This window comes from Balaenoptera borealis (genome assembly GCF_965194805.1).
Source record: "Balaenoptera borealis genome assembly, chromosome: 13".
Taxonomy (NCBI): domain Eukaryota; kingdom Metazoa; phylum Chordata; class Mammalia; order Artiodactyla; family Balaenopteridae; genus Balaenoptera; species Balaenoptera borealis.
The window spans coordinates 14,258,443-14,281,399 of record NC_138870.1 but is presented as its reverse complement, the minus strand read 5'-3'; the positions used below and the strand labels follow the sequence as shown (position 1 = coordinate 14,281,399).

The window sequence follows — 22,957 nt, the reverse complement described above, 5'->3', positions numbered from 1 at the left end:
AGGTTGATTCAGTCTGTAGTGACACTTAGCCAAAAATAAATTAGCAAATGCACATATTTTTTAATGTAAGGATATGAATACAAGAACACAAATGTCCACACATCCTTACAGACTCATTAATATGCATGAGCCTATATATGTGTATGTTTTAAAGGTATATTAGTAGTAAATTTAGAATATTTTTGTTTACTTACCACATTTCGTCCACTAATAGCATTTACTAACAATAGAATTATCTTTGTGCAACAATAATATTTACTGCTTTTCTACTTATAAACAATTACATATTTATAGTGGAAAATTTAGAAAATAGAAAGGGATAAAGAATAACATTGTCCCATGTCTCACTGTTCTAAAAGAAATTATTTTAATATTTTGGTATGTGGCTAACCATACATTTTTCTGTGCATATGTGGCAAATGATATATAGCATATACTTTATATTATACCCACATTTAAGCATCTTAAAGGAAAGTAACAAGGAAGAATCCTAATGTTTGTTACTTGGACATTTTCATTAATATAGGGTGCCTTTTTCCCTGCCTTTAAAAATTCTTTTATGATATTTTAAGCTGTCTTGTGTTCAGTTTTATGGATAAAGCTTCATATATTATTAAATCAGTCTTCTGTCATCAGATGTGTAGGTTGTTTCTTCAAGTTTTTATATCATCAGTATTATCAATCTAATGTGGACTTTATAAACAAATACTCAAATCTGTGTCAGGCTAAATTCACAGGAGCATAGTTAATTAGACAAACCATATAACAGTTTAAAGGCTTACATTATATATTGCCAAAGTGCTCTCCGGAAAAGTTATACTCGTTATTCTCACACCAGAAAAGAAAAAACAATGCATTCCCTCACATAAGTTCCAACACTGGGAATTATTATTTTAAAAGAAATCCTTGTCACCTTGAGGGATGAAAGATGGTATCTCATTATCATTTTTAATTAGCATTTATTTGATTACTAGTGACCCTTTGATATTTCTTCTATTAGGGAACTGCCTGTTTATTCCTTTTGTCCATTTTTCTCTTAGGGCAGGCTTACCTATTTTATACGTGTTCTACACAGAAAATTAAAACATCATTCAAGTGCTAAACCCAGCCTAAATTCTATTATGATGCAAAGTCATTGTAGGTTGTTAATGCTATTTACAAATCGTATATCAATTTTATTTCACCATTGAAATAAAAAGTTGCATTCACAATTACGTCTGTCTCCTCAGTGGAACTCAGTCAAGTAAGACAAACACTCCTAAATTTTGACTCTAAAACTGTTCACATTCTTATTGCTGCAGAATACTGTTCTAGTATCATTATTAAAGTACCTAATATATTTCTGTGTGCGCTTCATTTATTACATGCCATAATGGGACTGAATATCTTTAGTGCTGGTTATGCGCAATTAACACTTAGTTATCGTCTTGTCACTTCCATCCCTACAAGACAAACTTCTTTAATGCAAGAAGTCAGCTAATCTTCATCAGTCAAGCAAAGCAGACAAATTTTGTTACTCTGAATCCAGAAGTTTTCAATATAGGAGACTCTCCTTATCCTTTGGCGTCTGCTTGGGAAATCTCTCCAATAAAGCCATCTGCCTCAGGAGCCTCTACTCATAGGAGCCAAATCATTGTCTTAGCATTGCACCTTTTCAAGTGACACACAAGGCCAATAGGTAATCTATAGGCACTTTCCCTTAAGCAAACTTTCTTAACCCCTGAAATTATGATTTTATAAATGCTTATGAATTTTACTTAGCAAGTCGTTTCATCTTAACTTTTAAATCACAATATCATTAAGATGTAAAGCATTTCTGAATGTTTAAAAAGGATAGTAGTAACAATGAACTTTCAAGATGGGTGATCTTCTCTGTCCTTTTTAAAAGGGTGTGGCTAAAAATGTGAATCCTGAATTAAAATCTAAAAGTCCATCTATTTTGAAAGGACCTGAAGAAGGTTATTTTGAACATCTTGTATGATAACTTGAATCTCATTCAGAATTGGAAAATTCTGAGTAATAGGTTAATTTCTTAAAGATGAGTAAGCCCCCCTTAGAAAATTCTAGGAAACTAAATGATGGTTTTATAAGAGAAGGGAAAAAATGCTTGTTTGTAATGAAATTGCCTCAAATATGTAGAACTGTGTAACATTAAAGAAAAAAAGCACTGTGCTAGGCTCTGTGGAAACAGAGGTGAATAAAATCCAGTTTCTCTCTTAGGGGTATTTAGAGCTTAGGGAGAGACAGGCCATCAAAGACTCACAGAAGAGAAGAATGTAATCGATGCTAAACAGTTCTATACTGAGGGAAGAGAGGTCTGTCCTTCTTCAAGTCTTAAGAAAGCACCAAAGGGTTGATGTCCTGGGTGTTAAAGGACTCTCTAGGACTGGTTAGGATATAGGAAGTATGTCTGGTGGGGGGTGGAGGAAGTGAGGAAGGCTGGGTGCAGTGAGGAAAGGATTTTTCCAGACAGATGGAGCAGCCAGCAAGGCATGGAGGTGTGAAAACATGTAATGTGTTCCGGAAATGAAAAGTGGCTCAGTGTGCTCAGAGATTAGAGAGGGAGTTTGGTAGGGACGTGGAGGAGTAGGGGATAGAGAGAGGAAATTGTAAAGGTAGGAAATCAGTGAACTAAAGTCAACATGAGTCCAAATTTAAATTATTCATCAAAAGTATCTTTGTTCTTTAAGGCTATTCAGTTCTAGAATAAGTCTGTCTTAACCAACATTTGTGGCCCACCCACTTCAAGTGGTAGTACAGGTTATGGTGGTATTTCAGAGGGTTCAAAAGAAATTTAGCTCATGGTCATTTACCTCAGCACTGCTGCCCAGAGTGGGAAACCTGTTACACATTCATGAGAAAATTTGAAATGCCAAAGTAAATGACACACCAATAAATAAGTGCTTTGGGAAAGATCAGAATGAGTTGACGGGGTCAGGGAATACTGATGGAGGGAATGGAAACTAAAGAATTTTGATTGATTGATTGAAGTATAGTTGCTGTACAATATTATATGTTACAGGGGTACAATATCCACAATTTTTAAAGGTTATACTCCATTTATAGTTATTATAAAATATTGGCTATGTTCCCCGTGTTGTACAGTATATCCGTATAGCTTATTTTATACCTAATCGCTTGTACCTCTTACTCCCCTACTCCTATATTCCCTTAAAAAAAGAATTTTTAGAATTTAAGTAGATGGAAAAAAGAGAGAAATATCCCTGGCTAGGGAACAGCTAAGCAAAGGTGAGAAGATTATTGTTAGCAAATAATAATGAGAGCAAATTTTTATACAGTGCCAATCACACACAAGACATCTTTCTGTTTTACATGTGCTAACTCATTTAGTTCTCAAAATAACCCAGAAGTAGGTACTATTATTAGCCTCATTTTACAGATGAGGAAGCTGAAGTATAGAAAATTTAAATAACTTGCCCAAGATTACACAGATAGAAAAGGGTAGATTCAAAATTTGAACCCAGGCAGTCTGGATTTAATCTCTGGATTCAGAGCCAGTATGAGGACCCTGACCTGTTTCAAGATGAAGATTTTCTTTTCTGACAAAGTGGGTATAAATGGGAGTAGATATAGTGGAGTTAAAAAAAGGTAGATGCTAAATAATTGATAATGGGATTTGGGGTGTGGGTAGTGCAACTTGGTACAGAAAAGATTGTTGGGAATGCATTGTGTGATGACAACTGGGCTGGCATTGGGAAAATACAGTAAATTTGTTCACAAGTGTACAGTGAGTATATAACCTGCACTTCTTACTGAAAACAAAGTACAGTATCAAAATCTCCATCTTTTAGTAACTGAGTATGCTAAATAGAACAGTAGAGACATTGGAAATATGGACTGGATCCCCTTTCTTTTTAAAGTGCTGTGGAAATGGAAATTAATTATAATTGGCAGTCACTAACCTTAGGAAAATAAGATGACTAAGTTAACATTTTCATTCTTAAAAAGGATGTCACAAATGAAAGCTTCCTAGCAGAGGCATTTGATAACCCGCTCAAAACTACTCTAAGCCCCGTATTTTATAGCGATGATTTCTTAATTATTGTCTGTACATTTCAAGTCTCTAAGACCATATGAATTCAACTAGAGTTACTCCAAAATATCTGGAAATTAAATCTATGATTAATTCTAAAACATTAAGATTAGGTGGCTTAATAATCTGATTGGGCATCTTTTTATTCCTTAACATATTTTTTTAATGATGGCAGAATTAATTGAACTGACTATATCACAAGTGATTAAGATTAATTTATAAGGAAGATTATCAGTTTATTTTCAAGAATTTTAGCCTGACCTATTACTATATATATATACGCTATCCTCTGGCCATCACTATTTTTATAATATTTTTCTGAAATGCTAAATCTCATCAGGACCTGGTTACAGAACATTGGAAATTAGCCTTTCTTACAAAATCACAGTTATAGATCATTTTGTTAGGTGTCCGATATCTGCATTGCTATTCCTCTAATTTCTTCATGTTTATATATAGGACATTTTAAAGGAAGATATCAATCCTAATTGCAAAGCAATCATATTCTGTTCTTAACTATAGCTTTCAAAGCTATTTTGTTTGTTATTTGTGTGTGACATTCCTCACCTATGTTCTGTTTCATTTTGACCTTTAAGTAGAAATTGATATGCACATAAAAGGTACTTTATCCAGTTGACAACATATTAATAACAACATATCTTAGGTAGGAATATTTTAGATGAATTCCATTTGTATTGCAAACATCTCATTGAATAATAGGCTTTCTTTTGAAAAGCTATGTAAAGAAGTAATAATAATACAAAAAACCTATATAACTTCATAGCCTCATGCTTTACTGCCTCCAGGTAAAAGCATGGATTTTTTAAAAATTGCTTTCAGTCATTTATTTATTTATTTATTTTTATAATTTTATCCCTCAGTTTATTTTATTTATTTATTTATTTATGGCTGTGTTGGGTCTTCGTTTCTGTGCGAGGGCTTTCTCTAGTTGCGGCGAGCGGGGGCCACTCCTCATCGCGGTGCGCGGGCCTCTCACTATCGCGGCCTCTCTTGTTGCGGAGCACAGGCTCCAGACGCGCAGGCTCAGTAGTTGTGGCTCATGGGCCCAGTTGCTCCACGGCATGTGGGATCCTCCCAGGGCTCGAACCCGCGTCCCCTGCATTGGCAGGCAGACTCCCAACCACCGCACCACCAGGGAAGCCCTATTTGTTTTTTTTTAATTGAAGTATAGTTGATTTACAATGTTTTGTTAATTTCTGCTGTACAGTGGAGTGATTCAGTTATACTATATATATATTCTTTCTTATATTCTTTTCCATTATGGTTTATCACAGGATACTGAATATAGTTCCCTGTGCTATACAGTAGGACCTTATTGTTTATCCATTGTATATATAATAGTTTGCACCTGCTAATCCCAAACTCCCAATCCATCCCTCCCTCCCCCTCCCTTCTCCTTGGGAACCACAAGTCTGTTCTCTATGTCTGTGAATCTGTTTCCTAGATAAGTTCATTTGTGTCACATTTTAGATTCCACATGTAAGTGATATCATATGGTATTTGTCTTTCTCTTTTAGACGTACTTCACTTAGTATGAAAATCTTTCGGGACTTCCCTGGCAGTCCAGTGGTTAAGACTCCATGCTTCCTCTGCTGGGGGCATGGGTTTGATCCCTGGTCAGGGAACTAAGATCCCACAGGCCATGCGGCATGGCCAAAATTAATTAATTAAAAAATTGATGCAAAAAAATCCATGATGAACAAAAAATGAAAATTAAAAAAAATCTCTATGTCCATCCATATTGCTGCAAATGGCATTATTCCATTCTTTTTTGTGGCTGAGTAGTATTCCATTGTATGTGTGCGTGTTTGTGTGTGTGTGTGCGGGTGTGTGTGCGTGTGCGTGCGTGTGTGTGTGTGTGTATACACCACATCTTCTTTATCCATTCATCTGTGAAAGCACAGTTAGGTTTCCATGTCTTGGCTATTGTGAATTGTAAAAGCATGGATCTTGAATCCAAAGAGACCAGGGTGCTTTTCCTTCCTCTACCATACACGTTCTAGCTATGGAACCTTGGGCAGGTTTTTAAAATTCTGGGAGGAAGTGTTAGGTTTTTCATCTGAAAAAGAGTGTTAATATTTACATTCTCAGCTGGATTTAAGGAATAAATGTGATCACTGTATATACATGCTTAGCCTTAGCACATGGTAAGTACTTTATAAAAGGTGATTATTTTAATTACCTACATTCCAAACATTGAGGGAAGGCTTTACATATTACATTTCTACTCTACTGCCAACTTACAGAACTTACTGATGTTAAAGATAGAAATCCTGAAGTTTCATTTTCAATATCGTGAATGGAAGGTTGGAATTTGAACCCTATTCATTGCAAATGTCTCTCTGCCTTTCATATACTTCTTATTTTAACATTCCTACCATCCAGTGATGTAGTTGTTTTATCTTACCCACAGAGAACTGACTCAGAGAGAGTATGAAATACACCCTATATCTTGCATTGAGTAGGTGAGAGCCACAGGGCTCAGGACCAAATCCCCAGGCTCTTGGCTCAGTGCTTTTCTCACTATAATTACTCTGATTGTATTAATCTACAAATAGAAATTACCTAAATTTCAAGGCCCCTGAAGGTAAGGATGACATGACACAACATGACAAAAAAAAACCAAAAACAAAACACGTTTTTATTTGATAGCAAATAGAATTTGGAGGCTTGTTAACAAATTAAAGCAAAATTTTAGACAGTATGGAATTGAAAAAGTACTTCCAGTTTAGTCGGTTTTTAGGGGAAAAAAAGATTCAATAATAACATCAGCTGGAACACGAGAGTATTTAATTAAAATTATTTATTTTTGATGGATATTTTATTATTAGCTTATTAGTCAGTTCAAATTAATTTCAACATTAATATAAAGTGAAAAATTTGAACAGTAATCAAATATATTCTGCATGCTACTTTATATAATCTCACATAAAAGGTAAGTATCTAATCTGGCTACTTACCCCTGCCCAACAAAAGAAATATTTCCTTTTATTCAACATATCTTAATGATCAGGATAATCTACAAAACCTGGTTTATTCAAACACCACTTTTTAAGCACAATATTTCAAGTTTATAGTTTGCAACTAATAAAAAGAAGATATACTTAAAGTCCAAACTTGAATGTTCATTGTATCCAATAGCCTTGACCACAAACAACTGCAGGATTTCAAGATCAGGGCATAGTCTGTACTTTCAATCAACATCATCAGCAGGCAGTAATCCTGGGGAAAAAAAGTAAATTCCACAAATAAACAGACCAATCTTCCTTTAAGAGGAAAGCTAATTCTTTTCAATCTACTTTTTTTATTACACTATTTTCCCCTCTATCTACTTAGCTAGAATAAGGATAAATTTCCAAAGCTACCCAGTTGGAAAATAAATAGGTTCGCTGTTTGTCTAGCATTCCAATCTTTGCAAATGTAAATCAGCCCAACTGCTCCTCATTTAAACGTTCAACTTCACAAAACATTAAAGGGTGGCTTTCATGACACAATTTAATCTATCCACTAAGATTTCTGCTTGAACATCATTTGAAATTGACTATCTGATAAAGAGAGACCACTATCAAAGGTCAGTGAGGTCAACTTATATAATTACAAGTAGTTTTACTGGGTCAACTCTACCAGACACTGCTGTTTGAAGGTTAAATTGTTACAATTAAAAATATATACAAATCTCCCCATAGTTACTTTATTGTTAAATGTACTGGAAACAGCACAAGCATTTTTTCTGGTCTTAATTGTGTCCAAAGTGTCACCACTGGGAAATTATACAAAAAGAGCACTTATTAAAAACATTACAATCTTGCACATTAAACAGTGCTTTATAGAATAAAATACATAATTAGCTACTGGAAACTAGTTTATTTATCACATCAGTATTAAGAAGTTCATCAGGTTACTCCCTTTGGTTTAATTGGAAGTACTCTAAGAAATACATTTACTACTTCATAGTTGGTGAACTTGCCACAAACAAAGGAATATGGCCCAGCATCTGAGTCTGATGCAAAAATAACTTTCACTTCAGAATGATTACTTCCAAATTACGAGAATTTAATCACATTTTAATAACAGAGTAAAAGGAAGCTTTAAGTGAGAAGCTCTAAAGTGGGCTATTTTCTAATCATTTGATTCATTTTAATGCCTTTTACTTTTTTTATAAAATGGATAAATGGGCAGTGATGAAAGCTTCCATAATCACTGCTGTGAAATATTATTATCATTGTTTTAATGGGTGTAAATATAGATCAGTTCTTTTTTTCTTTCCAATATGGTAAAAAAAAAAAAATCACCTTTGCTGCCCAAGGTGTTTTCCTCAATGTTCTTATGAGTTTTATATATAAAAGTAGGATTTCAAATTTTGTGTGTAGCATTTCCTTAAATGACCAGAATGGTTTAATTTTGACGACAAGGCAATTTTCTAAGCCAAACTTTCAAACTCAGGGAATTACCATAAGTTGAAATGATGAAATGATGATTAGGAAAAGAAATCTTCAAATCTATAGATCTGAGTGAAGTCATCTTAACCATTTTATTTTTGTAAATATTTTCAGATTTTGTGTTGGAGACAAATTTTTCCTAAAGAATAACATGATCCTTTGCCAGACGGACTACGAGGAAGGTTTAATGAAAGAAGGTTATGCACCCCAGGTTCGCTGATCTATCAACATCACCCCATTAAGAATACAAAGCACTCCATTCTTTTATCTTTTTTGCTCCACATGTATATAAGAATTGACACAGGAACCAACTGAATAGCGTAGATATAGGAAAGCAGGATGGTTATATGGAATAAAAGGCGGACTGCATCTGTATGTAGTGAAATTGCCCCAGTTCAGAGTTGAATGTTTATTATAAAAGAAAAAAGTAATGTACATATTGCTGGATTTTTTTGCTTGCTATTCGTTTTTTTTGTGTCACTTGGCATGAGATGTTTATTTTGGACTATTGTATATAATGTATTGTAATATTTGAAGCACAAATGTAATACAGTTTTATTGTGTTACCATTTGTGTTCTGTTTGCTTCTTTGTATTGTTGCATTTAGTACAATCAGTGTTTAAACTTACGGTATATTTATGCTTTCTGTATCTACCAGCTATTTTAAATGAGCTGTAACTTTCTAGTAAAGAATTGAAGAGCCAATCTCACTAATGATACACATATAAAGCAAGTCTATCAACATTAAAAATACTGAAAAAGAAAGACACACAAAGCATTTTAGCAACGTCCACTTATTGCCACAATGATTTAGAGTCTATCAGTGTTCTCATTATCACCCCCTATTTTCAGGGGGTTAAAGATCAGCTTTAAAAAAATGCATAAAAATTTCATCTTAAAGCACTTTCATTTTTTACCAACGTGAGAAGTGCCATTTTTAGAATAACTTTAAAGCTTAACAGTTATCCTTTTAATACCCTTTTTTGTGTGTGTGCTCTTTACCTAGTCAATGGCTTTGTTTTGTTTCCTTCAGCCATTCACCGCTTATGTGAGCTAGTGCCTTTGGGTATCATGTAAAAATTTTCCAAAGGGTTACTTTAAAAAAGGGTTACCACAATTATGAGATAATTTTAAAATGATAAATTTATCATACAAATTTTGCCCAGATCTCTCCATAAGAGATAAGCGTATAATAACTTTATGATTTGATACATTTCTGGCACCAAAAGGTTTTGAGTGCGAATCTACTGAAACCATGATAATGCACATGGAATCTATGATCCTATTTGAGGAGTGAAGTCACTTTTGATCAGAGCGGGATAGTGCTCACAGAATCTTCTAGAAGAAGAGAAACAAAGGGATCGATAAAAAGCTGAGAACTGGTGATTATATATTTTTCTGTATTTACCTGCCACTTATTTTAATGTTCAAAAGTGAACACTTTAAAAGTTTGATGTGTCTTACTCTCATTGCTTTCTCTAAGTAATTAGCCGCTCAGAATGTATCACACTTGGGCTGAAATCTGTCATTCCATTTTTTTTAAAGGTGAAAGATTATTCCCTTATCCACATGATAGCTGATAAAAAAGAAAGCTTGCTAGAAACAAAAATTATGGAGACTGATTATTTAAATTACAATTAAGGAAATAAAGTTGTGACTGTGTTCTCTTCTTTGGGGTTGCTCACACTTTGTTTCTTTGCTTCCGCTCTTTGTACTCAAAACTACTTTTCAGCAGATCTGATTCCTCAACAGGCACAATGAAGCACATTTTTACTAGAGCAACTTTTAGTGCTGTGGGCTTTCTTTTTTCTTTTCTTTTTTTTTCTTGATCACTTGTATAGGATACAATATTTCCCAGTGTTACTTGCATACATACTTTGTCCTGCCGAATATGCATTGCAGATAAAAATTAAATGTGATACCTGAATTCTTGGTTTGGGGCCAAAATATTAAACTGAAAAAAACATGCTGGTGTGGATTTGAGTTGTTTTCAAACAAAGCTTTACTATGAACATGCATGTGACTCTGGATATTGCCTCTCATTTTTAAGAAAATAGTTCTGTGAAAAGTGAATGATATGTATTTTTACAGATGCTTCATGGTTGAGTGTTCAAGTCACATGTCCTCCAAATTTGAGATATACCCCCAAAAAAGAGTTTCAAAAATAGCAGTTTGGGGCCTACAAAATAACTATGGGTATTGTTTTAGCCTTTGAGCCTTACATTTATTTCATGAAAAGACTTGCATAGCCAAAACCAAAAAATAGCAAAACAGAACAAATGGGAGGAAGGTGGGGGAGATATGTAAGAAGTGGTTTTCCTAACACAGCCCTGCTAATCCCCATTAAGAGTTGTTTGAAATTCATGTGGATGTAAAAATGTAATTGTCCGTGTCTTTTTGCATCATCTTTTTTAGATTTAAATGGTTTTGCATATGCTTATCAATATGTCAAAATACTTGTAGATTGGGAACAAACTTCTCTCAGCTTCTTGAAGCTGTTCAATTATCCCTGCCACCCAAAGACCAAACAAGGTCTTTTGCTTAATCCTTTGGGAATTAATTCTTATGCTTTTTACTACAAACAAAATTACTCACCTGGTTTAAAGATTAAGGCCTTAATCTCCTTAGATTATCTTTAATCTCCATAAAATGGTGGAACAAGACAGAAATAGGCCATTTTACAGCTAATTGCCCATAAATAGTAGCATTTTTGACTGAAGTACTAAGCTAATTGTCTCGACTACTCAAAGTCCCTGAACTGTTGTCAACTTTCCTCTTTGTGTTGTGTAGCCCTGACGTCACTTAGCTTGTTATCTGAAGCCTCCAGTAGAACATCTCCGATGGAGCATTGATTTCTCAAGCAGCGAAAGCTCCCTTTCCAACACGCTTCTCATGTAGGCTGCCTATGATGAGGGACCAGGCACTTGCACTCCACTAGAGTGCTGGCTGAGTTTAAAAGCTGACCTGTGTTTGTAAGTTCACTTTCATCTTGCTTAATAAATATCTGCTGGATTCTTTCATTCATTTTTTTAATATTCAGATTTAGGTTTTTAATAAAAGGGGTATTACAATATTTGATTGCACTTAATGGGCAAAATCTAAGATGATATCTAGAAAGCATACTATGAAAAAGGAAAAGAAAAGTGTGTAAGGACATTTACTTTCAAAAGGTAAATCATAAGCAGACAAAGTACCTCAAATGCATTCTCCAAATATTATATTTAGGATCTCTGAGCTAGGTAGTTTGTTGCTACTTACTTTTGTGGGGAAAATAAAACTGTCAAAAATGAAGGTAGCAATTGCTGGGTATAATTTTGTACATTTATACAAATTTTAAGGGATCTTTCTGAAAGCAACCGTGTTGCTCTTGTCAGACTAAATTTCCAATTTCCTGGTTCCTGCATAATGAATTAAAACAAAAAACTCAACAAAATCCTACATTTTCAGGAAGAATGTTGTTCCTTCACTGAACCAGGGTGCTAAAAATTACATCTGTAGTAAAGCACACCATACGCAAGTGATTTCTTTTTAACTATCACTTTAGGCAAACCATTCTCTGGATAGTCACTTAAACAATTTCATAGAAATGATACTGGCCAAACATATTTAGTGTTCACTCAACTAAGCTGCAAAAACAAGGTACATGTTTATTGTAATAGGCCATTAACGCAGAATACAATTTTGGCAAAAGCCCTTTGATTGTTACTTTTTCTTAAAAATGCCATTACGGATATTTCCTAAATGTGATTTTAACGCAATGTAAGGTAATAGGAAGCAAAGCTTTAATACGGCTATTATTTCACATGACATTTATTAAGTACCTACTATGTGACAGGCCTTGCCCTGAGCACTCAGCCTCCTGTGAAGCCGACCTAGGATACTTTGTGTGTCAGATAACTTTAGGGAGTCTTTGCACTGGTTTGTACTCATCTCAAACCTATGAATAATGAGCACACAAAAGCAAACACCACCTTCTACCTATTCAGCATGTCATTGGTATGAAAGCCCCAGAAAATATCTCAAGTAATCAATGTGTTCAGAGAATTATCTCACACAAGTTACTCATTAACTCAATGGCACATAATAAAAAAGAACATCAATTAATTAATGAGTCACCCTCAGATCGCTATGATTACAGTAGTGCTCTGTTGAAACAGCCGTTATAAATGGAGCTGCCTCTCTTTATTCATTGTTTTCAGTTGGCCCATTATTTGGCTGAAACCAGTGTCATATTTAACATGTGCTTGTAGGTAATTGTGTGATTAGTATCATAAATGAAGAATTCTGAACATCTACTGCTTATAAAACCTTATAAATGGTCAGGGAAAAAATCAAGAAAAATCTCATTTTTGCTGTAGCTTCTTTTGAAGCCAAGCGATTGGAAGGGTATTACCTTTCTAAAAAGTATACTTTTTACATTTATAATCAAGATGTAAGACTTCCATGTTAAACATTAGAAGGATTAGCTACTGAACACTTAAAAGTAAATTTTCCAATGTTTTAGAATACACATAATTTCAGGAACTTTTCACAAAGACTAAAATATGCATGACCAGTTTTGAAACATTTTGATACCCTCCCAAAAGGACATTTTTGCCTTTGGTGGGCCAGGTTGGGGAGGAGGTGTGGGGACCAGCAGTGATAGGAGACAAGATTATAAGAAATGCCAAGTATTACATGCAAAGTCACCAACGAAAGTTTCCCAACTATCTTGGTAAATGCCATTTCACTAAGCTTATAGAATAATTATAACAGTTCCCTTAGGTAAGTAAGAAACATCTGTTGGCAACACATAGCAGGTGTTAACAATTACACATACTGAAATTTTTTTAAATGTTAATTAAAAGAATTCTGTTTTCTGAAAAGGAAATTCAAAGATACTCCTGTTTTCAGCGTGCAGATCACGTAATGCACAACATTGTAAAGCCCAGATCATCTTGGATCAAGTAGGTTTCGTGTTTGGTTCAGATCATTGCAATCAAAAGTGAATTGGAATTCATTGCACTTTTTACACAATGGGTATTCTGGGCTGAGGAGCTGAATACTCATGAAATTGGCATAGCGGAGCAGATTGCAGAATATTTTGGCTTTATTAGCAAGGTGGTCGTCGTTAACTATACCAAATTTAATGGACACAGTACAAAGAAAAATGGGAGCAAGAGGCATGCAGGTAATAGATTATCCAAATCTTTTTTAACCCTGCTTCTGCAAAAGATTTTAAATCACATAAAATGAAACTGTCCATTTGTAACATGTGACATTATATTCCTCATCATCAGTAGTGTCTAACAACAGGTAACACTCACTGAACACTTACCATCGAGTATGTATGGTAAGTATTCAGTAAGTAGTATAAGTAGTAGTATGAGATTTTTCATTGCCCAGGTAATTTCCACAACACCTTCCTAACGTAGGTTCTATTAACCCCGTTTTGCAGATTTTGAATAAAAGTAAAGAGAGCTTACTTAACTTGTCCAAGGTCATACAGCTAAATAGTGAGATTTAAACATAAGTTTTCTGACTCTGGATCTATCTCTCAGAGAGTTTTCATTCTTATTAATATCATTATCATCATCATCATCATCATCACTATGATTATTATGTTCTATCCAAAAACTAGAAGTAATCTGTGCTTGAGCAAAAATTCCAAACATTTCAGAGTTAATGCCATCTTTAAAAATGAAAATTAGAAATAAGAGTGATCATATTTTCCTACATGCAATCCACTTAGGAGCTCCTTCTTTCAACCTTTAAGAAATTTATTTGAGGCTACAGAGCCAGGAATAATAGAGGATCCCTAGTAGAGCAGTATCAGGAACAAGAGGCAGTCAGCATAGACTTGAGAGTAGGAGTAGAAGCCTGCAGTTGTCTGCAGCAGGATAAACATGCTGTGATGAGGTGAGGCTAGACCGCTGCTCTCCGAAGTCAAGATAATAAAATTCGTGTGTTACCTGTCTTTGACATTTTATAACTTACTTCCACAAGATATGAAACAAACCAAAAGTCAGAATAACAATCTGTGTCAAACTGTGTGTTCACTTGTCTAAAATACACAAGGTGTCGAGGATGCTTGGTCCAGATCAGTGGCCAAATAATTAAGGAACTCTCCAGTCACAGATTTACAATGGCAGGTTGAAGCAATAGTGGGCAAAGCAGCTATCCTTAACATAGAGCAAAATGCAATTACCTGCGTTCTCATACGACCACAGAAAAACCTGAGACCTCCTTCTTTCCATTGCTTCAACTGCTTGCTGCCATCACCACAGCCACTTCCATGTATTGGGATCCTTTCGAACTTAAATCATTCCAGATTAAGTGGTCCTAATGGGAATTTCCACCCCGCAAGTGTTCCTGTATTTTCAGTATATAATTAGTACTTAATCTGAAGAGTTCAGAGCTGTGATGATTACGGCAGAACATGGTCATACACAATTGCATAAACAATGTGCAGTTCCTCAACTTAGGAAGCACAGTGGAAGACCCAAGAATTTTTAATTGTGTGAGACCTTAGGTTAAGTTCAACATGACTTGCTAAAATATCCCTAAGAAAGTTTGGTGGAGCTGCTAGGTTGTCAAAAAGTTAAGCTTGACCTATAATTCCTTTATTATTCTTAGAGTATCCTCGGTTTAGTATGAATAGTAACAGGGGCCCGGTGAAGACATAGAAACCACATGTGGGGCAGTTACTGATGCGTGAAAATAAAATATGGGATTGAAAATGAAATAAAAATTACATGGAAAGAGCCAGGAAACTTTGTAAAAAAAAAACACTGTTGGGCACCTTGCATGTGTGTAGCACCATATTAAGCATTTCTAAATTTTTTCTGCCTGAGAAACTTTGGTGCATAAAATATAATGTTCACTGCTATTTATTCTTTGTTTAATGCCCAATTTATTAAATATACCACTCTAACAAATGCAGTTTCTCTAAACACTTGTACACCATTTAAACAGCTAATAAGCCAAACTTGTAAATTTAATAAATCAGATCCAACCATTTAAACATTGATTAGAATCTTAGTCAAATTCTTCTAAACATTTCAATAAAATCCCATCTAATAAGCTTCAGTTCTTTAAAACCAGACAGAAATTCTCACTATGAGTCAAATTTCTTAAAAAAAATTAAAGTTGCATCAAATATTATTAATTTAAAATAATATTTCTATATTTTGCTTCATATCTTTCTAAGGTTACTTTAATAGTGTGTAATTCCTTTTAAAAATTAGAGAATTTTCTCTCAACTAGCTGTGGTTACAGGATCTGTGTTTTTGACTAACTGAACTTTGACTGGGGCACAAGAGTGAGCTACTCTGACCTAAATGATTCAAATTTGAACCAGTGCCATCAGTTGGCCAATAATTTAATAATCATGCTTTTCTTTTACATCAATGGAACTCTTTAAAGTCTAAGTCTTTCACATAGGTTATAATTTCCCATAACTCAATGCTTTTCCTAAATTGATATGTGCTGACATTATTGAAAGCTTAGGTATGCCATTTTAATATCTTATTATAAGCTATAGGATCATTTAGAGATTTTTATCTCCCAAGAAATAAGGAATTGAATCTATGCAGTCAAATTTCCTATTAGGACACTCGGCTAATCCTCTTTCTTGCACAAATTATTGGAGCTTCTTTTGAACTGATTATAATGCCTTACCACCTGTGTTGATTAGTTGATTAGTGTTTTTGGTATGATTTCACTTACAAGTCTCTACATTTAATCTTCTCTACTTGGAAAATAGAGGCAAATACGAATTGACACTATACGTTCAGTAGAAGAAACAGTCCACATATACCATTTTATTTAGCTTTTTTGTATTAATATTTTAACTATTTTGTGTACTTTACATTAACTTTTCCCTATTTGAGTACAGTCGTAGACCCATGCTTTCATAGACTGGAAAGCATTGCAGGTGGATTTAGTAGTAGGTTATGTTTCAAGTATTTTGTGTGTGTCTGTAGTTCTTACTGTAGGTGTCAATCAAAAAATTTGTTTTGAAAAATACTATCTTAGAAACTCAGAAAGGCAAAAATAAAGAGCTTGCGAGAAAATGCAGAGAGAAGCACTGCAAGGTGAACAAAGGTGAACTGTTCCAGAAAAGGGTACTCACCTGAAAACTGCAGCGGCCAAACAGCTGCTGTGTAAAAGCAAAGGTAGACAAAATCATTTTAGAGGGAGGGGACATTAGTTGGACATTGAAAAGAAGAGGATGAAGAAACAGAAGGGAAAGTCAAGAGCTGATACCATGACTTAATCACCCATATCTGCAAGAGTTTACCTCACTCTTCACTAAGGATATTTGACAAGACCTTACTGATGCTACACTCTCGTCGTCGGGTTTATGCAGACCTTGATTATTTTTTAGGTAAATACGGTTATTCTTTATCTCAAAACACAATTTTCTTAGACCCAATTAACCCTTATTTTTTTTCCATTGAAACCATTTAAGACATAAACGTAGTGGTTAGCAGCTCAGCTTTGCCATCAGAGTGACAATAATCTTGAAAAAATTACTTAGTTCCATTAAGAGCCGTTTTCTCATCAGTAAAATGGGTAATAATACCTACTTCATAGGGTTTATTGAAAAATCAAATGAAACAATCTATGTTAAGTCCTTAACATAACGCCTAGTAATAGTATTCGGATTATTTTTACTATTATTATTTTTATGAATTCCAAGTTCTATGAGAGCCTCTTTAGTGCTATTTGCCCTGATGGAGGTTAATCAGTCTGGGTGAACATCAGGGGTGATTTATGCCCCAATAGGTAGACATGGGGCAAAGAATAACAATTACAGGTGAACATTCAACAAACAAACTAGAAAATTCCTTCTAAGCAAAATATTGAAATTCAGAGAGGAAATTAAATTGGGGATCTAGACCATAGTCATAGACATTATGTGATAAAACATGTTTTTACTCTCTTCTTTTCATCTCCGAGATTTTGTGTATGTGTGTGTGTGTGTGTGTGTGTGTCGCCATGTATATGCCTAGCATTTATACTGGGATAACCTTCATTTCTGTTATTTAGCCAGAGGAACTCAATAATCACTATATTCATATAGTCAGTCATACAGACATTTATTGGACACCTACTGCATAACAGAGTCTCCTCCATGTCCCCTGAGGAATACAATAAATAATCCTTGCATTCGAGGGAAGACAAGCCATTGACTATTAACCATGAAAAGTAATAACCTAGAAAGCAGAACTATCCACAAAGTGCTGTGGGAACATTGGGGAAGAAGTGGTTTCTTCTGTCTGGGCGCATCAGAAAAGGCTTCACGATAGACATTTTGATTCAGTCTTGAAGAACCATTGGCAGATGGAGGGAATGTTGGTGTTTTACAGGGACCACTCTCAATTTAAGTTCATCAAGCACTTAGTTTCATGGTGACTCATCTAGCTGATAGGCAATAGAAAATGATCAAAGATTTTGAAAAGATATAGAGTATAATGAAGGCCAAAGTTTAAGAAGATTGGGGCTAGGGAGGGGCAAGAGGGGATGTTGATAGTTCAGACAAGAGAACTTTGTAAAAAAAAAAAAAAATACAAGGAAAGAGATAAGCACCTACACAGCATAATAGCTATTGGGAAATAAAAGATGAGTGGGAGTAGTGGGGAGAAGCAATAGGAAAGAGACAAATTACCAAGTATGACAGTTGGCTAAATGTAAAGGGAACGAGGGGGAAGGGTCAGATATGACTCTTGAGATGTGGGGATTTTTACCCTAAATTATTATAGCTAATGTAGCAAACCTAGAAAAGAGAATAAGAAGTATACCCTGTTGTTTGACGACACTCTGGACATAAGGCACACATCTCACGTCAAAGTGCAGAGTTATATTACTGCTGTAGAAATTCTTTGGGCTTTTAAGGAAAAAAGAAACATAAGACTATTGGTTGCTGTGGGAGACCTTGCTAGGTGTCTGTGCCCTTTTCCCCTTCATTCTTACTAACAGCATACAGGGCAGTGATGTGCCAAAGCAAACATTTTCCTTTCGTGGATTCTTTTGTATCCAGGGATGGCCATTTGACACTGTTCTGGACCATGGGATGCAAAAATGAGTCATTGGAAGATCTGGGGATAACTTTTGCCTTTCCTGATCCAGGCACCACTTTTTCCTCTCTATTGGTCCCTTCTCCCCGCCTGGAATGTAAGTGGGAGCTTGTGGAACAAATCCCAATGGGAGATTTGAACAGACTTGAACTATCCAGCTTACCTCTGGACATCTTGTCACTGTGGACTGTGGTTGGGTTATCTCTTGTCACTGTGGTTAGGTTCTTGTTACATGTGGTCAAAAGCAACCCCTAACTGACATATTTGTTTACAGAAACTTGAGAAATTTTATGGGTACATTATCTGACTTCAGCTGTAGCCTGATTCAGAGAAGGGAAACTTTGCACTGAGTTTGTAAGACCCAACATTATGGTCTCCTTTCTTCTCCTCCCAATTTAGTTTCCCTCCTGTCACATGAGAATCCATAATCCTCTAACAAAAGAAGCCAGAAGGTAAATTTTCTAGTATATGTGTCTTATTTTCTCTTTGATCTCACATAACACCAAAACTCTGCCCTGACTTTTTGACATAAAGTTAGTATTTCCGCTAGAATATTACAATTTATCTAATTTTACATATGGTCAGTGGGGAAGGCTGAGTTCTTATTAGACTGTCATAAAATAATATAGGTAGAAAGATGCAGGGAAATAGCAAAGGTATTTTCAAGTAATTAGTTGGAACTACAGACAGATCAAAAAGAAAGCCATTGTGCAAATGTCAGGCCATTCAAGGTTATTTCACCTTGAGGAGATAATGTCAGATCCCTGCTCTGGATATAAGGGAAGTTTTGAAAGTTTTTCTGCCTCTCCCAAAATCTTGTCTGAAGATCATTCCTGATCTATGAAGTTCTTCTCTTGTATGAAGAAAAAAAAAGAAAAAGAAAGATAATATTTATGTATGTTTTACACAACTATACTTATTCAAAAATAGTTCTTCAATACGATATTTACCTTTCCTACTTTTGGGGGATATACAAATAGCCTTTATGAAAATACAATGATGGTAGATAATAGGTTTTGTTCTTTATTATCTTACTTGGAGAAATAAATAGTCACCTACTTCATTCTGTTTTCCCTATTAAAAATATATAGATATATTTAAGTGTATATATAAAATTGTGAAATCCATTAATTTGAGGTTGTTTTTTTGGTTGTAAATCCAAAATCTCATTTCAACCTTATGTCCCTCAAATAAAACCTCTCCATTTCCTAAATACCTTCCAAACTAATCGTATTCTTTGCTCTGTCCAGATTCCAAGTGCTATGGGTTCCTCTATCAGCAGAAGAGCTAACTTAGTAATTCACTATCTTCCAAGGCATCATCTCAAGAGTATCTCTATCCATCATTTTTCCTTCCTCCCTGTGCTTCTAGGAACACTTATTCAGTAATTTCTATACACCAATCATGTTACAACATCCAGGAGCATGGAGAAAAAAGGGATGGAGACGAAGGAAGAAATACCAGGCCAAAGCTCCAAGACATACTTTCTACCCTCAAGTAGCTCGCAGTCTGTTGGGGAAGTGAGGGTAAAACAGCTACATAGTTATGGGATGTATCGGAGGATGCACAAGATACTTTGAGAGCAGAAAGAAAGGAGTGCCTAATTTTGAGAGTATCAGCCATAAATTCTGAGAAAAATTGCCTGAGTCTTGAGAAGTAGAGGTGCTTCCAGTAGATTAGGAAAAGGAAGGAAAGTTATGCCAGGTATGTGCAAAGACTTCAAGGTGGGAGAGACTTCAGTGGGTTAAGGGAACTTCAATTAACATGAGGAGTTACAGATTCAAATCCAATGATGAAGGGCCTTGTTTCCATACACCAATGTAGGATAGTGGTCTCCAAATCTATGGAGCTTTAAAAGTATAGATATGTGCGTGTGTATACCTATGTATGCATATGTGTGTATATACGTGTGTATCAGATATTCTGACTCAGTAGGCATGTTGTCATACCCTAAAATCTATACATTTTAACAACTCCACAGTGATTCTAATGATTTATCAGGTGTGGATATCACTGCCCTAGATGATGAGGGGCCCCTGAAAAATTGCAAGGCAGAGGATGACACGATCAGATTTACATTTCAGGAAGTTCAATCTGGTGGTCTTATGAAAAGTAAAGTGGAGGCAGCTGAGACTAAAGGCTGGGAGCCCAGCTGATGCAGTTGAAAAGAATGATTTAAAAGCAATAGAGCAGAGCTGGAGAGAAGGTCCACTCCAAAGACACTTAGGAGACAGTCAATACAGGAGCGGTTGGTAGTTTTGTGGGGAAGAAGATGAGTTTTAGATACACTGATTTTGAATGGTCTTGGAATAGAACTTGGAAATATAGGTATTCACACATTAAAAGAAAGTTCACGGTGAGGAACCTGAAGAAACTGGATTTTGTGCAGCTGGGTGGTAAAGGTACTACTCTGTACTCTTTAAATTGTGTTACTTAGACAACTTACGGAAATCATAAGCCAGATCTTACTTTCTATTTTAAGTGTAAAATCTTACTTAAAATGTTAAATATAATCTGAAGTTGGTGAGATATGCAAGGGTTAATTGATTAAGGAAATTAGATTGACAGATCATGTGTTACCCTAACCCACCAGATTCATTTGAATAAAGTATCATTTCAGGGTTGCCTTTTTAGCACCAAAACAGAATTCTAAGCAAAATGACCAGTTTCTATTAGTCCTACATGATCCCAAGAACTATTCTTTAATGTCTTTACTTCTCTCAAAACCATCTCTTCCACTTGTCCTTCAAAAAGACAATTGTGGTTACAACTAGATGGAATTGATGATTCTGAAATTTGGGATTTCATTTATCCACTTAGTTCTTTCACACACAGTGAACCACAGGAAGTGCCATGACAGATGGTAATACAGTAATCCCCTACATACAAACCTTCAAGTTACGAACTTTCAAAGACGCGAACATGCACTGTTAGCTTTTGAGGCACAGGACCCAAACGTAGAACGGTACATGAAGGTTGCAGCAGCCGTTCAGAATGCAGTCCAGTGCTACTGTGTCATCTGTGATGAGAAAAAAAGAGATACTACCCAGACATCAATGGATCGTTTTTTCAAGAGGGTAGATAGAATTGAATCCAGCAAGGAACCAGATGCTGTACCATCAACGTCAGGAGTGAGTGAAATTGCAGCTTGCCTTCCGTCTCCTATTGCTGAACGATCCCTCAGCTCTACCATCTCCCACCTCCTCTCCCTCCTCCAGTCAGTAACTCTTCTTGCCTGTTCACTCGATGTCAGCCCCTGTATGCCAGCTGTTGGACTGTACTGCTGTACTTTTCAAGGTACTGTACTGTAAGATTAAAAATGTTTTCTTTATTTTTTGTGTTTGTTTTTTATGTATTATTTGTGGGAAAAGTATTATAAACCTCTTACAGTACAGTACTATATAGCTGATTGTGTTAGTTGGGTACCTAGGCTAACTTTGCTGGACTTAGGAACAAAATTGGACTTAACGAACATGTTCCCAGTATGGAACTCGTTCGTATGTATGTAGGGGAATTACTGTATATCCATCCATGTTACAAATTCCTTCTAGTCTTGTTCAAAGTCAGAGTATAAAACTAAATGGATAAAATTGTTTTTTAACTCCTTCAATAAAGTGTCTCTAAACAAGGAAATAGCTCATTATATAGACTATCCTAGTAAGAGGAACTGCTAGTATATGCCTGGCTTTTAAATAAGAGCACACACATCCAGTCCAAGTTACAGAGATCCCACCCAGGTTTTAAATGGGAGACGAAATAACCCTTTCAAATGGTCGACAGCCCTCTTCAGCCAACATTTCTCCTTTCAAACCTAAATCCTTTGTGTTTCACTTTCAGCCTTTTCCCTTCTCTTCTGCCTTTAGTAGTGATAGATAAAAATGTTTATCAACTGTTCTCTAATAAGAAACTTAAAATACTCATAGACCATCTTGAAATCGTTTCTCATCCAGAATAATCCCCAATCTTTTGACCTTCTCTCAAAGGTCTTATTTTCCAAAACTTGGATAATCTTGGTGGCTTTCCTCTGAACATTTTTGATGCTTTCACATATAATTTTGGTTGTGGAGCTCAGAAGTGGGTACAGTAGTCATCCTGGTGTGAAATGTGTTAAGAACCATAGCTAACGAGCACTGTATCTTATATTGCTGCTTTATGTATGATATCAATATCAAAGTTTTTTTTTCTAATAAAAATGCAGCTTCACTAATTCATGGCCAATTTGCACCAGAGCTAATTTTTTCATGTTGCTGGGGGATGCCCATGATGTTTGTATAATCTGATTTTCTCTGTCACAAATGAACACGTGTGTCCATATCTGTCATGTTGCAATTTGATCCAGCAAAATGGTGGGTATGTCTTCTATTTATATTAAGATTCTTTAG

The 22,957-nt window shown here is 35.4% G+C and overlaps 2 protein-coding genes across 9 annotated transcripts in view; one reads left to right on the top strand and one right to left on the bottom strand.

Moving 5' to 3' along the window:
* The window catches only part of LMO3 (LIM domain only 3), a 68,215-nt gene extending 56,681 nt beyond the window's left edge, over positions 1-11,534 (top strand). For all 8 annotated transcript variants that reach the window (XM_082352021.1, XM_082352026.1, XM_082352025.1 and 5 more), the window contains one exon: positions 8,629-11,534. In XM_082352021.1, coding sequence (XP_082208147.1) covers positions 8,629-8,734 — 106 coding nt within the window. In that variant the 3' untranslated portion in view covers positions 8,735-11,534. The remainder of the gene's footprint in view (positions 1-8,628) is intronic.
* Positions 4,941-22,957, bottom strand: part of LOC309609897 (uncharacterized protein) — a 465,108-nt gene continuing 447,091 nt past the window's right edge. The window contains exons 9-10 of the mRNA XM_082352029.1: positions 16,628-16,651; positions 4,941-7,297 (exon numbers count right to left, since the gene is read on the bottom strand). Coding sequence (XP_082208155.1) covers positions 7,160-7,297; positions 16,628-16,651 — 162 coding nt within the window. The 3' untranslated portion in view covers positions 4,941-7,159. The remainder of the gene's footprint in view (positions 7,298-16,627; positions 16,652-22,957) is intronic.